The sequence below is a fragment of the Magallana gigas genome, chromosome 6 (genome assembly GCF_963853765.1).
Source record: "Magallana gigas chromosome 6, xbMagGiga1.1, whole genome shotgun sequence".
Lineage (NCBI taxonomy): Eukaryota > Metazoa > Mollusca > Bivalvia > Ostreida > Ostreidae > Magallana > Magallana gigas.
The window spans coordinates 9,227,603-9,251,505 of NC_088858.1; the positions used below are offsets into that span (position 1 = coordinate 9,227,603).

At 33.0% G+C, this 23,903-nt stretch overlaps 3 protein-coding genes across 5 annotated transcripts in view; 2 read left to right on the forward strand and 1 right to left on the reverse strand.

Annotated features, from left to right (window-relative positions):
• Window positions 1-78: 78 nt before the first annotated feature.
• LOC105331712 (sperm-associated microtubule inner protein 10) lies at window positions 79-2,971 on the forward strand. The gene is made up of 3 exons (XM_011434018.4): window positions 79-238; window positions 914-1,007; window positions 1,690-2,971. The coding sequence occupies exons 1-3, from the start codon at window positions 141-143 to the stop codon at window positions 1,912-1,914; spliced, it is 417 nt and encodes a 138-aa protein (XP_011432320.1). The 5' UTR covers window positions 79-140; the 3' UTR covers window positions 1,915-2,971.
• On the reverse strand, window positions 2,124-20,773 carry LOC105331711 (putative elongator complex protein 1). Of its 2 annotated transcripts, none has more exons than XM_066086434.1 (32): window positions 20,586-20,773; window positions 16,973-17,144; window positions 16,609-16,843; window positions 16,190-16,270; window positions 15,927-16,012; window positions 15,721-15,820; window positions 15,182-15,272; window positions 14,555-14,678; window positions 14,049-14,145; window positions 13,533-13,736; window positions 12,930-13,100; window positions 12,563-12,659; window positions 12,304-12,462; window positions 11,818-11,930; window positions 11,435-11,532; window positions 11,058-11,111; window positions 10,619-10,721; window positions 10,265-10,454; window positions 9,824-9,982; window positions 9,301-9,438; window positions 8,961-9,046; window positions 8,692-8,837; window positions 8,405-8,525; window positions 8,180-8,277; window positions 7,740-7,941; window positions 7,441-7,565; window positions 6,764-6,938; window positions 6,494-6,617; window positions 5,205-5,332; window positions 4,733-4,887; window positions 4,372-4,453; window positions 2,124-3,870 (listed from the first exon to the last, which is right to left on the reverse strand). In XM_066086434.1, exons 2-32 carry the CDS (start codon window positions 17,120-17,122, stop codon window positions 3,791-3,793), a joined length of 3,972 nt encoding a protein of 1,323 aa, XP_065942506.1. In that variant the 5' UTR covers window positions 17,123-17,144; window positions 20,586-20,773; the 3' UTR covers window positions 2,124-3,790. The 2 variants fall into 2 exon arrangements, with proteins under 2 accessions (XP_065942506.1, XP_065942505.1); XM_066086433.1 differs by lacking the exon at window positions 20,586-20,773 and adding an exon at window positions 20,020-20,131.
• Window positions 20,332-23,903, forward strand: part of LOC105331710 (protein fem-1 homolog B) — a 10,100-nt gene continuing 6,528 nt past the window's right edge. Inside the window, exon 1 of one of the 2 annotated variants that reach the window (XM_011434016.4) lies at window positions 20,332-20,461. The gene's annotated coding sequence lies outside the window, so the exon portion shown is untranslated. Of the gene's footprint in view, window positions 20,462-20,972; window positions 20,993-23,903 lie in introns of those variants that run through there. The other variant, XM_066086435.1, reaches the window with a different exon arrangement.

The following is a 23,903-nucleotide window of genomic DNA, read 5'->3' on the forward strand; positions in this document are numbered from 1 at the left end:
TATCAAGATTTATTTTGATCCTACTTTGCACATACTTCTGTCCTCGGATCCGGGTTCTTGTTCGGTTTTGACTCGGACCTTATTAAACTGGTTCCCCAATACCAGTTACTAGTTTACAATAGACGAATCAAGACCACAGAATGGCTGCACCACCAAAAGGCAAGGGTTTTATGGCAAAAGGGCCAAATACAATTGACCAAAGGTTTGCTGAAAGGCTTTTCAAGCATAGCCAAGAAAGGTAATATAGGAATAAAAACATATTTGAAAAATACCTTTTGAATAACTGGTAATTTTAGCAATGAATTTATCGTTGCTAAGGAAAACACAGTGGAAAATGTGAATAGTGCACCACTGTATTTTTAAAGATGGGTGGTATTTTCATGCACAGATCTTGCCTGTATACGCATAGTCCATTAAGAAAGAGACAAAACAGCAATGTGTATATTATTAGTGACAATGAATGTTCAAAATCATGTCTTGGATGTAAATTTTTTGCATTTTTAAGATTAAAATGCAATTATTTTTGCTTTTAACGCAATTATGTAGTGAGAAAATGTCATTTAAATAGTAGAAACCAACTATTATACATTTCCTTTATCTATCAGTCAAAGAAATCATAACTTTTTACAGATAGGGTATAGACTCTAATATTAATTGTTACAGTACTGCAGTAGAGTATTTTTAAGTATCTGCAGTATCAATGTAAACATACTTTTTATTGTTTTAATGTAATATATTGTAAACAGCCTAGATGACTATAAGAACATCTGGCAAAAAAACTCCTGTATCCCTGTAGCTTTTTCTTTTTACATTCATGTATGTATACTATAGAACTTGTGATAATGTTAACAATTTTAATGATAATCCAATTTAGAAGAATGGTATAATTTAATGATTTATGATACTTTTGCAGGGTACCAGAATACTCGCGCCTACACCCAGTTGTCCCACGTCTGTATACACAGGAATGGAAAACAGATATGAAAAACAGAAATCTCATTACCAAGGTACATGTAATATATACAAATAATTTATACCTAGCATTATAAAAATCATCTTCACTAGCTAGAGGGTTTACAATCCACTTCGCTCCTCTACAAACCTTGGCAGATTTAGCCAATGTTTTTTAGAAATAACACAGCACCCTCTAGCGATTGAGTTAAATTGGAGCAGCTAAAATACATATTTTCATATTTGATGTATATACAAAATAGAATATAGATCAAAAAACCCATATATTTGTAAAAATAAATTGTATGGTATTCATTAATCATGTAAACATTGTAATAATGATTGTTTTTAAATTTTATTCTTGTATGAAAATACAATGAACACAGTCAATTAGTAGATTCCCTGCAATCACCCTTATTCACAGCCAATCAAATTCCGTTGTGCAAGTTTTGATTTTTTCGGCTAAATCTGTAAGGGGTTGTAGAGGAGCAGAGTGGATTGTAAACCCTTAATTGGCTATCGAAAATAAATAACAATATATATTTCACAACCCAGTACATGCATTTTATTCAGATACGGGTACCCATTCAATGCACATCATAATTGCTTTATTTTCAATGCGAGTTCAGTTTGAATACCTTCAAATAAAACTTTAATTTCAATTGATCTTAAATGTACCCTAATTATCAAATTCACTACTGTTATAATAGGTATATGAAATAATTCTTTTTGGAACAGAATGCAGAGCTTGGAGGTATTCCTCATTATGAACATGATGAAAATCTCTTCCTGGACAAGCGGGAACAAATGCATTACAATGTTGAGGATCGCACAAGGATAGAATCCAAATATCCTCACATGGACAGGGCTACTCTTCTCCGTCCGAATTTCCATCATGAGACCTCTAAATATCAGAGTGAGCTAATGTTCAGAAGAGATGAAGATTATGTAGAGTCTGTTTAAAGAGAAAACTTTGTTGTACATATGTTCCTGTGGCTGATTTTCAAAACTACTTCACACCTTGATGTTTTAAAGGTTTATTTGTTTAAAAATATCATCACATCTCAAAATTTCCCTCTCATAACATATATTTGCAGTCTTAGATATTGTAATTATTGTATTTATTTATTAATGCAATATATTTGGTTAATGGGATTTTTTGTTACCAACACTGGTTTGGTGCTAGTCTAGTCTAGAGTCACAGCAGCAGCACATCAGATGGAAAGCTGCTGCAGATGATTAGATTACAGTAGGAGAGAAAACATTTTGGATTAAATTCAGAAGCTCTATTCATTGATTAGTGTGTATGAACAAAGCCTATTTGCACATAACAGTATTTTTTATTATCGATGTATTCTTTAACAAAACATGATAGTGTCTATCAGTATTCCATTTTGTATTTTGAAGTGCTCAATGTATTACTTTTATTTTTAAATGTTTTATGACAAATATATTTTTACTTCATAATACAAATGTACCATAAATGGATTTATGGAGGTAAATTTTCTATGGGGAAAATTATAAGTTGATTAAACCCTTAATTGTTTTTATGCTTGTTATTGCTGTGATAGTTTCATTATTTTTTTTTAACATTTTCAGTATTATCTGTTGAATCTTTACTTTTACATTATATTTATTGCTGTGAATTGTTAAAACTGGAGAAAATATTGTTTTACACCTATTTTGGTGTAATTTTATCGTTTTCAGAAATATTCAATAGTTTTTGTTTACAAATGTCTGGAACAAATTTTAATGGTCTGAGTGCCATCTTTTTTAAAATTTTGATTTAATAACCATAAAATATATGCTGTAAAAAGTTTGTGTGTGTTTGTAAGCTTATTGCTTTCTTCGAACAGACAAACATCTCACAAAATGTCTTTCATTTTTTGGCTCTTTTGATTTTATCTTTCATTTTGATTTGTTTTGAAAAAATTAATGCTCTTTTTAAAACATTTACATTTGTTGTTATATGTCAATCATGCAAGAGTGCTTAGTGACAATAAATGTTTATGCACATGTATCATTGCTTTTCTCTTTTGTTTTAGCTACTTAAAACTGATAGGGATTTATAAATACATTCATTTTTCTTATATTTCTACAATGTGTTGTTCATACATTTAGAAGTCTGTGCAATTTAAAAGCCTTGATCACAAAGCAACCGACCCTAACTTTATCGACAATATACCCCAGTTGCAGTTGAGGAGCAATCGAAACTACCGTAATATGGCGACCAAATAAATTAAGAATTCATGTCAGCTTTAAGGAATAAAGCACTAAATTAAAATATTAACATAAACAATGAATAGATCTCTTTGCTTTGTGAAAAATTATTTTTACTAATAAACTTCATGAAATTATCTAAATTCTTAATGCCCATATAAATTTGATGAACTGCACGTTAGAAAGCATCAACACATTTCTTGGGCACTTGAAATCTCACAATGTTAATTAAACAAAACATACTATAAATCATATACTATATGCAGAGTTATTTTTGCCCTATGTTAATTTTGCCCTTTTACATTTGTAAAAGGTTTCATTTCATCTTGAATTTGACAAGACACAATTGTGCTAAAAGAAAAATAATTTGAGAAGTTGAATACACCCAGTCTTAATTCGCTTGCCAACTAAGGCGAAAATACAATGGGGGCAAATATTTCCCTGTATACAGTACTGCAGAAGATGTAATATGAAACTAAATGATAAAAAGACAAATTATGAATGCAATACATGTACATGTGTTATATAATTATTACTTATAAGTAATAATTAAAAACAAAACAAAAACATGGCACCAACATACTTTAATTGTTAAGATAACATGTGTACGTTAATTCTTTCAAGATTTGGCCCCCTCAAGCATACTTAATTTCCATTTAATGTCTTTGTGTAAAGATGGTGCATTTTTAATGATGGGATCTGAAAATAAAAAACAAAATAATTTAGATATTGATACATGTACATGTAAATTTACATGCATCAGGGGTAGAAACTCTCTATATATACAACTCAAAAATAATTGCAAGTACCAAAAAAAAAATGAACTCGCAATTTCACCAGGGTACTTGCAATTTTAAAATGATTTTATTCATTTTTGTTAATGTTAAGGGTTCCACATCACCATCATCAAACTTCTCAATGTGCAATGTGTGGTTGACCTCTACACAACACACAGGTACATAAATAAATGTGCTACCAATCATCTTTACATACTACACACATGAAGACATTCAGAATTTCATATAAATCTAAAACCATTTACTAATACACATTATGTTGTATTCATAGTCCAATATGTACATGTACTGACAGAGTGAGCACGTGTATAAAATCTCACATAATAATCATTGATACCCTTTTAGTGGATTGCTCACTGTCTTAAGTGGACTTGTTCAGAAAAATAAAGTAATAGGAATTTACCTAGTTTTTCTTTAGTCGTTAGATTCTGTCCTCTCTGTACTGCTTGAGCTATGGTGTTTGCTGTAGCATGCGGGCCAAGCACCTGGTTAACAGATTTAACAGAAAGTCAACTCCTTTAATAAATTGATTCATTACTTTAGCCAAACTCTAAACAGTCAATGTAAATGTTACAGAATACACTTGTACACTGTACAATTCTATTTTAAGTAAATGATATAGGTGGGATGTTAAACCTGGAGATGACCATTATGATCCAAAATAATTTCTATATGTGAAACTTAACTGCAACTTCAACATAACAAACATTGATGATTATAATATTGATCAACCAAGTGTACAGAACAATATACACGAAGCTCACCACTGACTCCTCCCCCTCCTCTGAATCATCCATCCATATTGAAGGAATAGAAGTGTCAATCAAACTCAAAAAGCCTCCAAATGTCTCTTGCAATTTGCTCGCCTCTTTATCACTATTAAACTGAATCATAACTTTTACAAGTCCACGAACTTCATCTGAAAGCAAAGATTTAAATAAAATGGTACACCTAAATAAGCCCTAGCTAGCACAAGATAATGCAATTTAATTTGTTATTACACATCTGTTTAGTCTTAACATGATAAAAATAATTGTAATTCATAAAAGAAGGTTGATGTATACACTATATCTGTATTAAAACCTTGCTGATTGTTAATTTTGAAATAAAAACCAAAGTTACCATTTAGATAGATAGATAAATCTAGCATCTGACAGGAAAATGACAAGAATCAAAACAGCTGGCTGAGTGATGCATAAATGTTCCCTCGACAGTTACAAGTTCTGAACACATTACCTCTCATAATATCAACTGCAGTGATTATCTTGGACAATGCTGCGATCAGAGCGAAGTCCTCGTAGGGGCTGCCCTCCTTCAGCTTCCACTTTTTCTGCTCTGCTTTCCTTCTATTTCTTGATGTTCGACTGTAAAAAGCAACCATTTTTGTTACAGAGAACAAAAACAAGTGACCAGTTGAAGCTGTTGATCAAATAAACCATTGTTATATTTTCTTTTCTTGAAAATTATAAATAAATGTAATGGTGTACCTCAAGAGACAAGAAATATCAACAATAAAATGTTGTCCATAAGTTCTATAATCAAAAACAAATATGAACTCTATAAAGGAAGGTTTCAAGTTAAGGGAAGAAGAGATTCAGGCACAAATCAAAAAAGAGAGATAGACCAAACCTTACATCTCTGTGGCTTAAGAAATAAGACAAGTTTGTTTGCGTTACAGAGTCATAGCAATGTTCAAAAACTTGCAAACACAATGTTCAATGACAAGGTTAGTCTTCTGACTCGACAATCAGATGTTCTTGAACAAAATATTTATCTAACAAGATATTCATATGACTCAACTATCAGTTGTTCTGAGACAATAAAGTAGTCAGCTGACTGCCTGGTGTTTGAGACAATAGAGCAGACACCTGACTCAACTACCGTGCTGGGACAAGAGATACTTAGTCATCTCATCTGCCATATATTCTGAGATGAGAGAAAAGTTAGCTGACTCAACTGCCTGATGTTTGAGACAATAGAGCAGACACATGACTCAACTACCAGATGTTCTGGGACAAGAGAATAGTTAGTCAACTCCACTGCCATATGTTCTGAGACAAGAGAGAAGTTAGTTGACACAGATAAGAGAGCAGACAGGTGACTTAAATGCTTAATCTTCTAAGACAAAAGAGAAGTCATTTGACTTGACTAACAGATGTTTTAAGAAATGAGAATAGTCAGCTGACTCGACTTATAGATGTTCTGTGACGAAGTGGTTAGCTTATTCACTGAAAGAAAGACAAGAGAGTACAGCAGATTCCTTATTTGACACAAGTTCTTAATTCACCGATTAAATTGTTTTGCATCAAATTGCGAGAATATAAAAATGCCACATTTTTTCATAATATGGTAGTTTCATTATTGAAAGTTTGCATTTGTCCGAAAAATAAAATAAATATTTTAAAATTTGCAAGATGTTCTTACAATTGTATGCGAATCTTAATTCCTTGTACATGTATTTAATTAGGAATCTACTGTAATCGGCTAAACAGAAAGCCAAAATTCTTAGATAAAGAGTGGTTTACCCTGTGGAGCGGCTATAGGCAGAGGACTGGGAGCTGGAGTGCTTGGAGGACTGGATGCTCTCCCCTGTGGCACTGCTGGCATCAGAAAACAGGTCAGCGTCGGCATCATTAATGCCACCACTCTCTGCAATAAACAAAAGATATCAACACTTCATTTCTATGTATATAAAAGCTGATAACAATTTTGATTGAATACTTGGCAAAAAGATATCGCAGGACATACAAGTGAATGTGCAAAGATTTATTTCAGATGCTGAAGCAATGTTTTACCTTGAAACTCCAGCCTTTCTCTTTCTTTCTCCTCCCTTACAACCTTTAACCTTTTTCTGTATTTATCAAAATCTACCCGCATTGTCTCCAAAGATTCCATTAGACTTTCATAATTCTCCACCATTGCTGGCTTTAGGTTTGTTTCAATGAAGTCCATTCTAGTGTGTTTGTACATCTGGAAAAAAAATCCATTCAAAACAATGTGAAATATGTAACTGTTACCTGAATTGTCATCTCTAGTAAAAAAGATTATGGCTATATGGATAGGAATGCAAGGCAGGTATCAGTGCCAGTTCTGAATGAATAATCTATGCCAGGACATCATTTTACCAAGTAATCTTACACAACACCTGACTACTGTAGATTCCTAATTAAACGTGAGGAATCTGCAATATCCGCTTAAAATCGAGAGAAGTAAATCTCATGAATTCTTAAATCTTGCTTTTGTTTTTTCAGACAGATGTAAACTATATGAAACTATTAGAAAAATTCGGCATTCGCGATTTTATGTTCTTGCAATTTTATAGAAAACAGCTGAATCACCGAATTAAGTACTGGTACTCCCGTAAAATAAGGAATCTACAGTATGTAGATGAAAACTGAACATAAAAAGAAGTTATTTAATGTTTTTTTTTTTTATGATGAAAAACCAGCTGATATCATATCACAGGGCGTACCCTTCTGAGGGCCTCCTCCCAGTGGCACCCCTCAATAAGACAAACAATGGCTTCCTCAGTATCATTGGCATACTCCTCTAAAACAATGGCTGCATCCATATATCTCTTGTTGTTCCTCAATTGATCTGAAATACATGTACATTCGTGTATATGTAGTTCATTTTATCTGAAGCTTGATGAGTGGTGACTTTTTAAAACCATTTTGCTAATATAAAGAAGCATAAGTACCAAACTTTTTTCAAAAATTGTAAGCATCTAACAGTTTAACTACTATATTTCGTATAACCCTTTCTACTTACTGGCTAACTTTTGTCCTAAATCCACCTCATTCTCCCTATTGTACTTTAATTTTGCAGCCATACAGAAGGCCTGCCTCCAGTTGCTGCAGGACTTGAATGCATCCAAAGCTAGCTGCCATTCTTCAGCCTTCACATACACTAGACCTGCTTCCTCTGGTTTCTTTTTCTCAATCAAATATTTTCCATAAAGTTTTGCAATCTCCTAAAAATAATTTTGAATTTTTCTTTGTCATCAAATTGTTTGCAAAAATTGACTGTTTCATCATAATTTTTATATAAATACATTTTCATCTAAATACTTCAGAGATTTTCATAGATTTATTAATACGAAGAAATATTAAACTAAGGCAGAAGATAGACTATGGTTTGCAGGTTTTACCATTGCAGGACTACTTGTACAGAGTTGCTGAAGCCAGGAAAACTTAATGTGGGACACTTACCTTGTATTTGTCTGATCCGAGAGTGAACAGGGGAAGAGCTTCCTTATACAGATAATGATCGCTGATTAAAGTCAGACATTCATCAAAATGATCAGGACCTATGCAAAAATAAATCGTGTACATGTGTACATGTATATTGTGTATCAAACAATATGAACACTAAAATTTCTTTTTGTGCTTCAGTTGAGTTATGATCCTACAGCAAGCTTAGAAGAGGTTGCTTACATTTGCTGATATTCTGAAGGGCTCTTGAGTATCTCTTTAAATATTTGTCTATTGTGTAGTGTTGATAGGATCCCTCCAATCTCCTCAGACTGTTCAGGAATGGGATGTACTCCTTTGGATCCTAAAATATTTAAAATCATACAATTTAAAATCACTTCAAAACCCGTATCTGTACTAACATACAAACAGTGAACTCCATTTCCTGCTGAAAAATGATTTTGGTAAAAATACTGGTACATTTTGATTACTGTAGTATTAATATAAATCCACAAAATCCCAATATTCACCTTCTGTGATTTTTCAGCCACCATAAGCACCAAATCAAAATCATAAGTTCCTAGTGCCACGTCAAACATTTCATTGACATCCACCAAGAATAGGAGGTACTTCAATGCATCCGCGGGGCTTATCACAGCATTCTTATTGGGGTTATCTGAATAAAGAGGACACAATGAGCAAATAGACGAAATAATCTGAACTACATTTGTACATGTACAGGTATTTGTACAGTAGATGACAAATCAAAATATCAATACATCATTTGATGTACATGTACCTCTGAGAGATCTGACTAGCAGTAAGGCCTCTTCCAGTTCAGGTGTTGATTTCTTCACATAGGAGGTCAGGATGCACAATATGTACCTGTAAATATGATTTCATCTAGTTTTTCACTTTACAATCAAAATGTCACATCATTTATCAGTGCATTTATGTACATAAATATAAACATCTTAAAATTTATAAGCACTTTGATAGAGATCTTCTCTAAAAATAATCCAATATCAATACATAAAGGTATTCATGAGGCTTCAGTCTTTTTACCGGGAATATCTCAACATATAATTTGTAAATGCATATTTAAATTGCAGTACTTCCTGGCTTATCATATCTCTCACTTGTTTTCATCCTCCTGAAGGAGGGCCTTTCTCAAGGCATCACACACTGTGTCCACTTTGTTTGTCTGCTCCGAATCTTCAGTCACGGGTGACCGATTATAGGCTGCTGTGTACATTGTACATGTTACGTCTTCTTCCCTTAAAAAAAAGTATTCAATTTACACATAAGCCAAAAATGTTAAGTTTTGTTTCTTTGGCACCATTGTGCTTTGACATTCTATTGCCATATTGAAAAGAGGAATGACTCAACATCTTATTAAGTCAGAAAGAAAGCAAACAGAAAGAAGATTTAATATATACAACTGCATATTAAATTTGGTAAAATATGGTAAATGCATAATCTGCTACATCGCTTTTCTTTTTTCCCCCAAAAAAATTCTAATGGACACTAATCATGCTTTGATCTTGTTGGATCAATGCTGTGAATGTACTTACTGCAAGTCTGTCAGGAAGAGATTAATATGGCTGAATGTACTTACTGCAAGTCCATCAGGAAGAGATTAATATGGCTGAATGTACTTACTGCAAGTCCGTCAGGAAGAGATTAATATGGCTGACATTGTTTATCTGCTGCACAAAGAGTTGGACATTGGTCAGGAACTTATCGGGATTGTGGTCATAAATCAGGTTCATGTTGATTCGGTGTCTCCTCATTGCTGTCATGGCCTCTAAAAATCTCAGCCTAGGAAAGTCCAGAGTTAAAAATACAGTTTTATCTCAAATTAGATGGGATTAATTTCATATTTTAATTCAAAATCACATAAAAGTTAAATTTCCAAATTAGAAAGGTTGCACAACAATTTGCTACAACTGGATGTACCGATCGATATTGTGAATTTAAAATGTTTAATTTACGCTAATTTACTCAATTATATTTTAAAAATGCTTCAGATATACATGGACAACTTTAAGGAAGCATACAAATCAAATCATATCAGATTTCAAAGTCAAATATCATTAATACTCGTCTAAATTTCTCCTGACAGCCGACAGCACAAGGGCGCGGGGATGAATTGTCTCAAGGTTTCCTCGAGGCATTTGGAGGACAAGTTTGGTGTCATCTGGAACCACTGTGACGATTCTGGAACCACGCTCTACACGCCGAATACTCTCATCAAAAGGGTGGGCCTTCCCATCCGACAATGTAGGTAAAACTAAAAGTCACATCGTAAAATATCAAACCAAACGAAAAGCTATGGAAAATACAAATTGCTGACAAAATTAATTTGCAAGGCATTGAGTCATAATGAAAATTTACAGGAATTGTCTCTCTGCAAGGTTTGCCTAAAGAGCTTGCTCTGTTAAATCTTCACTTTACCTTCCACTTTGGTTTTCCTACAAATACACCGCACTGTGTGAGTCAAAGTTGTTAACAGCAAATACTCTTTGTGTACACAGAAGGAGGTACAGTTTGAAGCAATCTGAAAAAAAAAGGATCAAATACTGTAAACTCCTGATTAAACGCGAGGAATTTATATCCGCATAAAATCGCGAAAAGCACCTCTTGCAGATTTTTAAACCTCTTCATTATATTTTGAGAGTTGGGAACTATAGGAAATATGAATAAATGTTCCACGTTTGTCATTTTATATTATTGCGATTTGATACAAAACAGCGGGACCGCGGATTTAAGTACTCGCATATTATAAGATCTTTTACAGTAACAAATATCATTTATTTATGATAAAAACGTTCACAAAAAAATTGTGGACTGTTCCTCCATGAAGTTTATTGTTGCTGACTGGGTTTAAGCTTACCTCTGTGTTGTTGACATAAAACCTGTATCGACTAGTAAGCCCCAGCACAACTCTCTGAAATAGACCAGTCCAATTGAATTTTACGTATAAACACATCCTCAACCAAAGTTTAAATTAAGAGCAAAAAATCTTCATTTCAATTTTTTAAAAATACATTTGTATAGAGTATTCACATATAACAGCTTGAAAAATACATATCACCCAACTACGTCTATCTTAAACTTCATAATTTACAAACATAAGACCAAGTAGAAAACAAATTAGCATTAGCATTTATTAATCAGGAAAATTTATAAAATCATCCTTATTATATAGCCTGTGTGTCTTTATAATAGAATGGTAGTTAGATTAATAAATACTGGCTGCCGGTATATTACTTGTTCTCCAATAGTACATAGGGCCATCTGTTGACATGGTATAGGGAAGGACAACTCCTCTCCAGAACTCAATTCCCAAGGCATAATCAAATCAGATCCTAGTACAAAATAGATTGTCATTCATTAAAGTGTTTGTCAAGATCTTTTATTTGTAACAATGCATCATGATATATTTAGATATTTTTTAAAGAAAAAATGTGATATCTACCGAAAAAATGGTGATATATGTACACACATGTACCAATATTGAGTAATGTATCATAAAAGAATTCCATACAGGTACAAGGTATAACAAATTAATAATTATAAAGGATTCAGTCTTTATTGACTGAAAATCATCTGCTAGTTGTATGGGTATCTTATCTAATTAAGATTACACCTACCAATATCAAACTTCAGAACAAAGCCATCACTGAGTTGTACAGCTAAAACAGAATCCTCAGATTCAGGGTCACAACTCATCGTGTAGACTGAACCGTCCACCAGTGTCTGCGATCTGTATCAAATCAACAACCAAAATACTGTCAATTGGAAAATAATCACGATGGTTTTCATTTTTCTATGTCCACGATTTATCGTTTTCCAGCGAAATTAAACCCATTGTGAATACTATCATTGGTTTTCAAATACGTTTCAATGCTTATATTCTGATCAATTGATTTTCTAGCAGCATGAAATTAAAATCATTGCAATTAGTACTTTATTAGAAATCGTGAAATATTAACACCATGGAATTAAAACGACTTACAGTATCTCAGTCATTACTCTTCAAAGTTGAATTGCTCAGTAATTCAAAATCCCAAAACTAACAATGACCCTGTAAGAGATTTTAATGACAACATTCCAGAAGGCTGATAAAGTGAAGTTACCTGACAACTAAACTTTCTCCATCGAATTTACAGGAGTACAGAGTGGAATGCTGGGATCTTTGGGGATCGACGCAACAAAGGAGAACCTGCTCAGGGCTGTACCAAATGACATGGTGAACCAGCTTAGATAGCTGTGAGGTTTGAAATAAGCCAGTTATCCTAAAAGGAGAAACAAACATTTGGTAAACCTATTCAATAACACCATAACAAACTAATTTAATTCATTTACATGTAAATCCATTATTTATGTAAAATTCACCTAAAGATGCCTTCAAGTTTTGGAGTTTTACAGCATGTCTGAAAACTATTGCCTCCAGCACCGTCTAGTTTGACACTTTCCTCCTTGGTGTCAATGTCTTTCACAAAGAAAAATGTAAATACATATCATTTAACCACACATGTATGAACATACATTAATGTATTCACAATAGATGACTTTTAACACAAGTGCTTCAATTTCTGACTTTTTTTTTTATTTATGTTTACTAGGTTTTTATGTATATGATCATAAAAATCAAAGAATTTTATATTACATACAGTGTATTTATCATTCTTACCATTTTTTTGGGAAAACAAAATTTTCTTTTCATATTTTCACACTGATGTATTGATACCAAAACTCTTACCTTTAAATCTGTACACCGCCACTCTTCCATCATCCAGCAAGACAAGAACATCATCTGTGTTTCCATGACAACAAAATGACACAAGATTGACAGGAGCAGGAAGCTGTAGGTAGTAGGCAGACATTGGGGGAGGGACCACTAACTGTCGAAAAGGAGTCATCAAAAGTCGACCTGAAAAAAAATTATGACAAACATTCTATTCTAATCAAATCATTTGAAACACACAGTTAATCTTGTGTATGCTTTTTGACCATATTGGCCATTGATAACCAACTCATTGTACTTTTTTTCATGAGTAATTCATGAAAAAATCAATTGGCTCATTCAGCCCTTTGTGAGGAAAATCTCATAAATCACATAAAATCAAACACATGCATTTATAGAGAAGCAAGATTTTCATAGTTTGATTTTCATTTTATATCTCCTCCATGTAAGTGTTATATCAGAGAATTTGAAAATTAATATAATCCAGTTTAATATTTGACATTGTTTTAATACTTACATGTATGATTTTGATTTAAATTTCAAAAAGCAGTTATTATTAGATAAAAATCAAAATTCCCTCCTGTAGATTGATTTATACACTTAATATGTAGTTCTTACTTCCGTCAATGACCGCAATGAGAGCGTTGTTGCTGCTGTGTGTTGCCCAGTGCCAGGTACACTGTAGGTATTTCCCACTGTTACACAAAACATGAAGGCGATACACATGTTCTGGGTCCCAGGTAAGGGAACTAACTCTGTCCTCCTCAAAAGGGATGCTTTGTTTCAGGTACCAATGATAGTTGTTCATACTCCATAGCTGAACTAAGTAAAAATAATTTTGCACCAATTCAGAATTATTATGGATGTCATGAAGCTATACAGTGAGAATGTCTGAGTTAATATGAAAAACAGAAAGTGTGCAGTTTACATGTACCTGTATTTTATGAATCATATAAATAGTTATACATGTACTTTGTACTATAGTGGTGATGGACAGATTTTTAACTTGCAACATCTAAAATTTTACATCACTTTATCATTGTTCAATTAATATTTCAAATGTCACAGTCTACAGGTTAATGCATTTGTCTAGATATATACTACATGTATTGTATACATAAATATTCCACCTACTATATGACTTGGGATTAACTTTTGAGTCCTCTGTTACCATGTCTTCACACCACAGGGCCAATACAGTGGAATCAGAATTCCACAGTAGTTCTTTTACCTTACAAATAGAATGAAAGAAAATTTGTTTTCAAAGATATTTAAAAAAAAAATGTAAAATCGAACTTCAAAATTTCAAGTTAATTAAGCAACACATTATTATACAGTATAATAATAAGATGTAGCTTTTCTAAATACTGGTTACCGTACATGGAAACTTTCGTCCTAATTTGCCTTTCATCATTGTGAACTAGTTTGAAAACTGCAAGTTACTTATTTTTTATCATGGCTAAAGCAGGGCAAATTTGAATCAAAGCAAAATCTTTTATAATTGTGATTAAGAATAGTTCTTGTACTTAACCAAAGTTGCAGCTAGTGTACATATCAACAAAGTTCATGAATAACTCTATCACAGTTTTAATAGTAAACTGCCAGAAACAATGGTAAAGACATTGGGTCAACTCTTATACCTGTACATCTTTAACACCAAATGGCAAAGAAAATTCTCCATGACGAAGGCCATTCTTTTCAAAGAAAACCACGTCATGCTTATTGGGCTTTCTTTGGGTTGATGCAATAAGACTTCCAGAGGGTCTACAAATTAAAAGAAACCCTTATTCTCATATGATCACCTCAAAACCCAATCAGGCAATGAAATTACAAAATAAGTTATATGAATACTCATGATGAAGATACTGCATACTGTAAATTTTTTATTTTACGCGAGTACATGTACTTAATTCCGTGATTCTGCTGTTTTGCATCAAATCACGAAAATATAAAATCGCGAGCACCATTTTTTTGTAAAGGGTTCATATAGCTCAAAACTGTCTGGAAAATAAGAGCGAGATTTTAAAATCAGCGAGGACCTCTTCTCGCAATTTTACACGGAAATTAATTCCTCGCATTTAATTAAGAATTTACAGTATACTAATACATGTATTTGTAACAGAATGGGAAATATAATGATGAAGCAGACTGGGATTCGAACCCAAGTCCCCTGAATCTATATTCAGGTGCTCTACCAATGGAGCTTATCTGGTGTAAGTTTTTGAACTGGTCTGACCATCACACATTCATTCAAACAAAAAACTCACCTCCAAGCAAGTGCTTGCTCAATGGCGTCCACATTCTCACTGGTTGACTGGTGCCCACACTCTCTGTTCCAAACTCGAAGCTTTCTAGCACCTGGACAGAAAGTCAATACATCAAACAATCTTTTGTATATTTATATCCCTTACAAGTATTACAATGAATGTGTTAGCAACTTTAGACGAGGTCCATTATGAACCAGTTTAGATAGAGACATTGACAGTTACTCATTTTTGAAACCTTCAATAAATCATATATATATATAATTTTGTTAAAAACTACTGCAGTACTGAAATGTAATCAACAGTTCACAAGTTTTAATCTTCATGCCACATAATATGTACATAAACATGTAGTCTAAGACTAAAAAAAATACAATGTAGTAGTAGCAGTTCAAAAAAATTGAACTTACATGTTAAATTAATGTTTATTCTTTGGAAGTCCAGAAACCAACTAAATAAATCTATATGTACAGTATTTTATTTCTTTACTTTAGTCTTTATCAGTCGTTATGTACATATTATACTTGTACCTGAATACACACCTGTATTTCGACATATTGAACTGACAACAAAGTATTGTCCATCTCCTCGCCAGCTTATCCTGGGATGTTTATCATCCCAAGGTAGAGCTGCTTGAATCGCCTTAAAGGGAAGAAAAAAAACTTCCATCCTTTGTCACCACAGAAAAATATCATCATATCGCAATAAACATGTATGGTTGATTATTTTTTGACATGGAATAATTTACCTCACTCTTCTGTTTAGCTGCTTCTTTTCCCAGTGAACCATGAAATTGTGTCTCCTTCTTACCCCAACCAACATTCACAAATTCCTCTGAAAAGTTAATAAAGGAATTGACTAGCAAGAGAATATTTCATGTAGGAAGTAATTTTGGGTTTTAATTTTTGCTTTTTTTGACCAATAAGAACAAATTCTCAAAATCACATTGCAAAAATCAAGCTTGTGCATTACAATCATACATGTAACTTAATAAACATGAACATTTCTCACCTGCTCCAAAACTATCTGGGTGAATGGATTTTTCAGTAATTGGATCAAATTCTCTTGTCATCATAATCAAGGTGTCTTGACCTATAAATTTAAAAACGTTTACATTCTCTTAAATTCAGCATAGATACATTTTCATCTTATTGCTTTATTAACAAATCTATGATAATAAAAAAGCCAGTAAAGGATATATCACTTCTCACATCATAGGAAAAAGTACTAGTAGATGAAAAAAGTTATAAAATATAGAATATAGATTTGTGGAAATTATTTCAATGTATCCCGGTACACTTTGTACAAGAAATACCCTGCCTTAAGATACAGTATTTAGCTATCAAAATTTGTTCACTCTTTTTTAAATCTTTAATATTTTTTTCCATTGCAGCGATGTGTCACATGTCAGAAAATTAGTACCTACGTACCTGTCGCTAAAACCAGAATTTCCTGATCCGGACTCCATGACATTGCCCTGATGCCACTACCAACATCCCCAACGTTCTCTATCACTCCCGACGCTACATTCCACAATAACACACTCCCTGTATCTGTGGCCACACACACAGACTGCTGGTCAGGGAGAAACTCCATCCCAACGATCTTATTGACTCCATCTGGTGGAAGCTCATCACACTGATCAAGTCTGACACTACCAATAACCTACAAAAGTAACAGAAAATAAAATAAAAACATCAAAATTAATAAAATTTAAATCGACATAAAACTAATAAGAATGAATACAATATTTCTAAAATGGGGATTATTGATGGAGAAAAAAATTATGCTGACCTGTTCATTTTGTGGAGAAAGTCCTACAATAGTAGCAGGTGAGGCAGCAAACACATTGCCCGAGTCATAATCAACACAAACACACTGTGCTCCTTGAAATTCTCCACCAGCATCCACTTGTCTTACAGAGAGTAACTCCAGATTCCGCATTCTGACGTTGATTCTTGTAAATCTAAAATGAAGACAAGAGGCATGCCTGTTGGTCAAATTGCTCACCTGAGCTACAACTTCACAAATTCATACATTGACTCTCTTCTAACATCATGCTCCTATCCTGGACCATCAATTATTTTATCTAAGAAAGCTTTCCTTTATTTTTAATGTGTTTTTAATGAAAACTTTTTTTGGGATCATTACTCATCTAGCCTATTCCATAAATTGTTATGATTATAAATACAAACTCTTCAATTGAAGCTACTGTAAATTCCTAATTAAACGCGAGGAATTAATATCCGCATAAAATCGCGAGAAGCATCCTTCGCGGATTTTAAAATCTAGCCATTATTTCTGAGAGTTGAAAACTATAAGAAATAAGGAGAAAAGTTCAACGTTCGCGATTTTATATTCTCGCGATTTGATACAAACCAGCGGGATCGCGGAATTAAGTGCTCGCGTAATATAAGGAATTTACAGTATTACTGATTGTGAATCAGATTATGGTCTCGAATTTTACAAATGCAAATGTTTAAGAATTTTTTTTTTTTAGATTTTCCCTTCATAAATAGCTGCAGATCTGTAGCTCCCAGTCTGAAAAAATTCGGATGGACGACCTATACAATGATGCACCATGCACCCATTGAAAATTTGTGTATTTATTGCGCACAAAAACGTGTGCTGGTTTTGGATTGATTAACCTTATTTATATGCAAATTGAAATGTGAAGACAATTAGTACAATTAAATTCTTCAGGCAATTTACTACTAACTATTATCATCTTGTTACTTGTCTCAGACTTTCTCCAGAACACGCTACTGACCCTGGAAAATAAAGTACGTTAAATTTACATCGAGATTGAGAGTCGCCATTTTTATATGTAAACAAACTGCACCACTTCACTTCACCGGGCTGGTGATGGTGTTTATAAGATAATATCAGTAGTAAATTGCATGAAGAATAAAATGGTACAAATTTTTTCAATGGGTGGTACTGTAGCTCACAGGTCCTAAATCCGAATTTTTTCCAACCTGGAGCTACAGACCTGCAGCTACCAAATATATTATTATAATATAAAATTCACATCTCAAATGGTCTTATGATACTGCTTTCTAGCAAAGTACACATTTTAATTCAGTTAATTTGTTCTAAAACTACATGATGTCATACATGTGAATCATTTGAAAAAAAATACAAAAGCTTAAATTTGAATAATTTCACTTAAAACTGGTAAAGTGATTTTATTTATAAGGACTATCAACAACAATGTAAATGACAGATTTAGATATGTAAGTAATTCAAGCAATGTGTCTAAATTTTGGGATGTTACCACTAGTGTTGTAAAATCGAACCAATTTTACTATCGATAATCAAATTGAATCGGCAGCTCACAATCGATTATAAAATCGATTATGTAGACTTTCAAATTCCAACAAACTGAGTGAAAGATACCAGCATCAAACAAAATACGTTTTTTTATTTTTTATTTATAATTCATAATTATAGTTTTTTTTTTATGAACTTATCTTCAAATGAATTAAATATACTTAGGTACTAACCTAGGGCAAAATTTTAATTTAAATTGGATAAGAAGCATGTCAATAAAAATAAAACAACTTTTAAAATATGTAAAACCTTCTCCGATTTGCTAAATTTAAAAGATCTAATACATTCATACATCTTATACATTTAATGTTTTGTAATTCTGTGAGTCAAATGACAAATCAAAACAGTCCATGTACTTCTGTGTATTTTGGAGGTATTAGTGCAACCCTTTGACCCAATTACAACCGTTATGCAGCGGAACTCTTTACTGCAGATTCCTTATTTTACGCGAGTACTTAATTCCGCGATCTAACTGTTTTTCATCAAATAGCGAGAACATTAAATCATGAACGAGATGTGATTCTCGCGATTTTACGCGAATAATAATTCCTTGCTTTTAATTAGGAATTTACAGTAATTTTGAAGACAACTGTAAACAAACGGTTTTCTGATTATTTTAGCAATAATTTGGCAGTATTATTAACAAATTACAACTTTCCAACTATAATTGTAATATCAGCATGAAAAGTAATAAACATCGGTTGTAATTTTCAAAGCACAGTATCACCCGTTTTTATAACCCATGAAAATAAGACAGTCGCAAGTTACTATTCACCATAGGGGTAAACTGAGCATGTGAAAGCGTCTTATGAATTTTATAATTATCATTTATTGCCTTTGGGTTTAATTAACACGATCGTAAACTCAGAATACAAGGCGACTTCAACTTCTCTTTCGGAGGAAATTCCAGCGAAGTTACCTATCACAAAGCAAGTCACCCCTATGTTGGTCACTGTATAATACTTCTGTCCTTTTGTGGATATTGTTATGCAATTCAAAGTTATCTGTCACGTGACTGAATTTTAGCCACTATCGATGATATAAACTTACTATCGATTGTCGGCAACTTGCTGCCTTCAGCGACAATTTTTCGATAGTCAGATTTCAATTGCACTTCTTTAACAGGTATGTGTATTTTTATTAAGAATTGTCCAAATAAGCATCACAAATATCTTGAGACAGACTATACCAGAACTGTTCAAAATTAGCTATGTGGTTCTTAAGAAAAGGTTGATAAACGAAGCTTACACGCCAGTCTAAATGCAATGTTAAGCTTTCAGTTTAGGAGAAAAAGCCTTTATAAGCAGGCAAACACACACCAAGGATTGTAGACATACACTATAGGCCTATATGTATATATACACTCATTCTATTTCTTATTAGATTGAAAACAAATAGCCTACTACTTCATATAGCATATAAAACGTTTAGTTAAAACAGGGCCGTATATACTTGGTTAGTATATACGTCCCTGGTAAAAAAAAAAATCAAACGGTCTAAACACTCACATCAATATATGGTATTCATCAAATCAATATAAATATTTCATCATGCAATGCTCATGGGCGCAGCCATCTTTGCAACGCATTAGGAAATCCTCGATTTATACCCATCTCAAATAGTCTTAATTACCGAGGGTTACCGAAAAATCACAGGTGTCATTCATTTCGTTTCTTTGTTGTTTAGGTCCCAACGTATAATTATAAGTAATCACATTAACTAACGACCAGAAGACTTTTGCTTCCGTTACGCAATAATTGATAGTTTTTTATTTAATCTTGAGAAAGATTTCCAGCAGTTTATGAATATGAAAAGGAGGTAAAAAATTGACAGACCATTAAAATAGGAAGCCGTAATAAGGTAGATTAAAACAGACGCGGAACCGTTTGGATCGAAAGTGAAAGAAGACGCTGACATGTGGCTGAAGAGAAACTTTTAAGTTTTACAAGGGTATGTCTATAATCAAGCATTAGATGTTTGAAAAAAGAAGTAATTATAATATGCTGAACAATGTAGTGCAACTGGTCGCGTAAATAGATAGATTAATTAAGATTGGTGACATCACAGTACTTACACCAGTTTTATACTGTCCCGAGTTTTTGCTTCCACCACTTTTTGCTTGATATTTCAATAATAGTAAACACATTTGTGCTCAAAATACGTTCATCTACTAATATGGAAAATGTCCAGATTATCTGTTTTGAAACGCCCCCTCTATCGCTTCAGGTTTCAATACACATCCCAAAATACAAAGTTTACGGAGATTTTGCATTGCATCAGCCATTAATAAGCCCGGATGATAACGTTAAAAAATAGCGCGAGGTATCCCGAGTATTTCCGAATGGAGAAAAGATGTAAACATATCCTTTTATAAATCTACGTAAGAAAATTGTTTTCGTTCGTGTGAAATTTAATGATTGTTCAATGAAGATATCTTGGATATATTCCCTTCCATCGATTTCAATTGTATTTCTTTCACAGGTATGTTTATTTTTATTAAAAATCATCAAAAATTGATGGAAGCAATAACTTGGGACATACTATAAAACATGTCTTTCAAGTCACATTTCACAACGGCCAATATTTATTAACATTTTGGTAACACATGCAGTGGAATTATTGCACTGCAGGTTTTTAAAAAGGTATTTATTTATAGTTTAACATTGTAAGTGAGTATGTTCTTACCAATACATGGCTACCCCCTAGCTGCAATAATATAGCCCTCTCCGATTTGTTTATATCTGATGTTTACGGGAGAGGGATACAATTCCACAGGATCTCCGTAATGGTGCAAAATTAATTTTTTAATGCGGCTTACTTTGGTCTGAAAAGATTGATTTTAAATTTGACTTCCTTTAGATAAAATGATTTTTTAATTCAGGTTAAACAAACTAACCATAACGTTAATATAAATCAAAACCAGATAAAACACATCAGCATGTTTACCAGTCGTCTTTTTCAGCAGCCATGACAGTTCTCGCGTGATTTTATGGGAATCACGCTTGGAGTTTTGATGTGTTGATAACGTGAATGTCAGTGTAAATAATCGATCTTACCTTGTTCTATCACTAAAACATCATTTAAGGAAATGGTATATAATGAAAAATTCATATTTACCGCGTTAATTATGTTTAAAATAGGGGAATTCCTATATTCAGTTCAAGATCCGCTCCTGAATTTGCTGTCCTAAGATAAAACCGGTCAAGGTCAGTAAACATGGCGGACAAATTCAACTTGCGTTGTTGACATACACGAAAAATAACCGATATTTGGACTGTACTTGATATTTTTGGATTAATTTATGCCATAGACATCTACATTTGAGCTCAGGTAAGAAATGCAAATGTTATTGTCATTTATATACGATTTGAGACGAAATCGTTGCGGGAGTGACTCACTCCCACACTTGCACCATTACAGAGATCCAATGAAGTTGTAGCCCTACCCCCCCCCCCCCCAAAAAAAAAAAATCGAGAGAGTGCTACATAATTGCAGCTAGGCTACCCCTTGGCTAGCGCAGATGCCCCCTAGCATGTTTCAGATTTTTGACAAAATCGAAAACTGCTGTTCAGATGGTTACATGCTGAACAATATTTAAGGCTAATCACCCCAAACTTCGAATTCACATTAATAAACAATTGTTATGCAACTTTAAATCATTAAAAAAGCTTGCCGATAGAATAAACACAAACTGTTACTTACTTTTACGATCTAAACTCCTCTATTTGCAAGAGTCTTGAACTGGTCCGTTAAAATCCCGTGAATGACGTATTTAGACGTTCGTAGGGTTATTGAGCTTTTCGTTAATATAAAAATCTGAAAGGCTCCGATTATGCTAATAAGGCTGTGAGGTGTGTGTGTGGAATTAGCAACGACACACTGCAGCTTTTTAATATTTGGCATATTAAATGTACAAATACATAATTATTGCATAAAGCTGATTTATTTAATTCTGAAAAATTTTAACTTTCCACTGTACATATCGTACTAAACTTGTATTTAACACCTGGGAGCAATTCTTTGTATAGCCTTGCTAATAAACCGGTTCTTAAGAACCAGGTGACACAAACAGGTATTCGAATGTAAACCTTATATTTCCGGATAATTGATTCATTATTATACCAACAGGGTTGTCTCTAAAAATTGAAGTAGAAGGGAGAAATAAAAAAAGTAGAAGGGGGTCTGGAGGTCTAGCTTATAGCTAGATTGTGTTTGAAATGCAATAATAGCCGGGTAATTACGTCACTTTAGGCGGGGAAATTCCCCGCCTCCCGGGTCTTAGAGACAACCCTGTACCAAGTAGAAATTGATTTCTGTGTAATTTGTCCCTCAAATGAAAGAAATTATATGGGCTGAAATCAGTTTATCGATCTGTTGAAACCCTCAGTAACCTAAGAAAAATCACAGAATGCACGAAATAATCATGATTATGTCTGGCTCAAATTCCCATACTAGTATGTGAGGACTTGACTATTTCTTTTATCTGCGTACTTTTTTACCTTCTCTTTATGAATAATTCAATAATTTATTACAAGAAAAATGTAAATAATATGTGTTATGGTGAGAGAGAGAGAGAGAGAGAGAGAGAGAGAGAGAGAGAGAGAGAGAGAGAGAGAGAGAGAGAGAGAGAGAGGTAATTATATAATATTTCTATGTTTGTAATAAAATCTTACAAAATACATAAATTTGCTTTCTTCTAAAACTGTTCTTTACTTTTAGGGAGAATTGATCAGTCTGTAAAATGTAATTTGATTTTATCAAAAGTGTAAAAGATAAATATTATTTTTCTTTTCTACCTTGTTGCTTTCTGACTTTTATTTGTTTTTTCCTGGTTCATAATTTTTTTTTTATTTGTTTATTTTTGCATTTTGAATACATACGTTGTATCCGTGCCCCCCTTTCCTATTTTTCTTATTTTTTTCATGAAATAAAAAAACTAAATGAATTTTATTGCCTAAAAATGTGAATAGAATTTGTTGTAGAACAGTAATTTTGATTATAAAAAACAATTTTCTATACCATTATTCTGACAGTTGCTGAAACAGTACAAATCTTTTTTTGAAAATACCAATGGATGAATCTGATAAAAATTGGATTAGAAATAAGATATGATTTAGTAATATCAACAGAGTTTTGTTTTTTCTTTGGTGACTGATCAAATTACGCTGATCAGGCTGATCATTGTCATTCTTTTATTCGTGAATTAATTTCCGAAGAAACAGAGAACAAATAATATTGTATCCGTGCCCCTGGTTCCTGTTTTTCTTATTTATTTTCATTTAATAAAAAAACAAAATTAGAAATAAGATATAATTCAGTAATTTCAACGGAGTTTAATTTTGTTGTTTCTTTGGCGACTCATTAAATTACGCTGATTACGGTCATTCTTTTA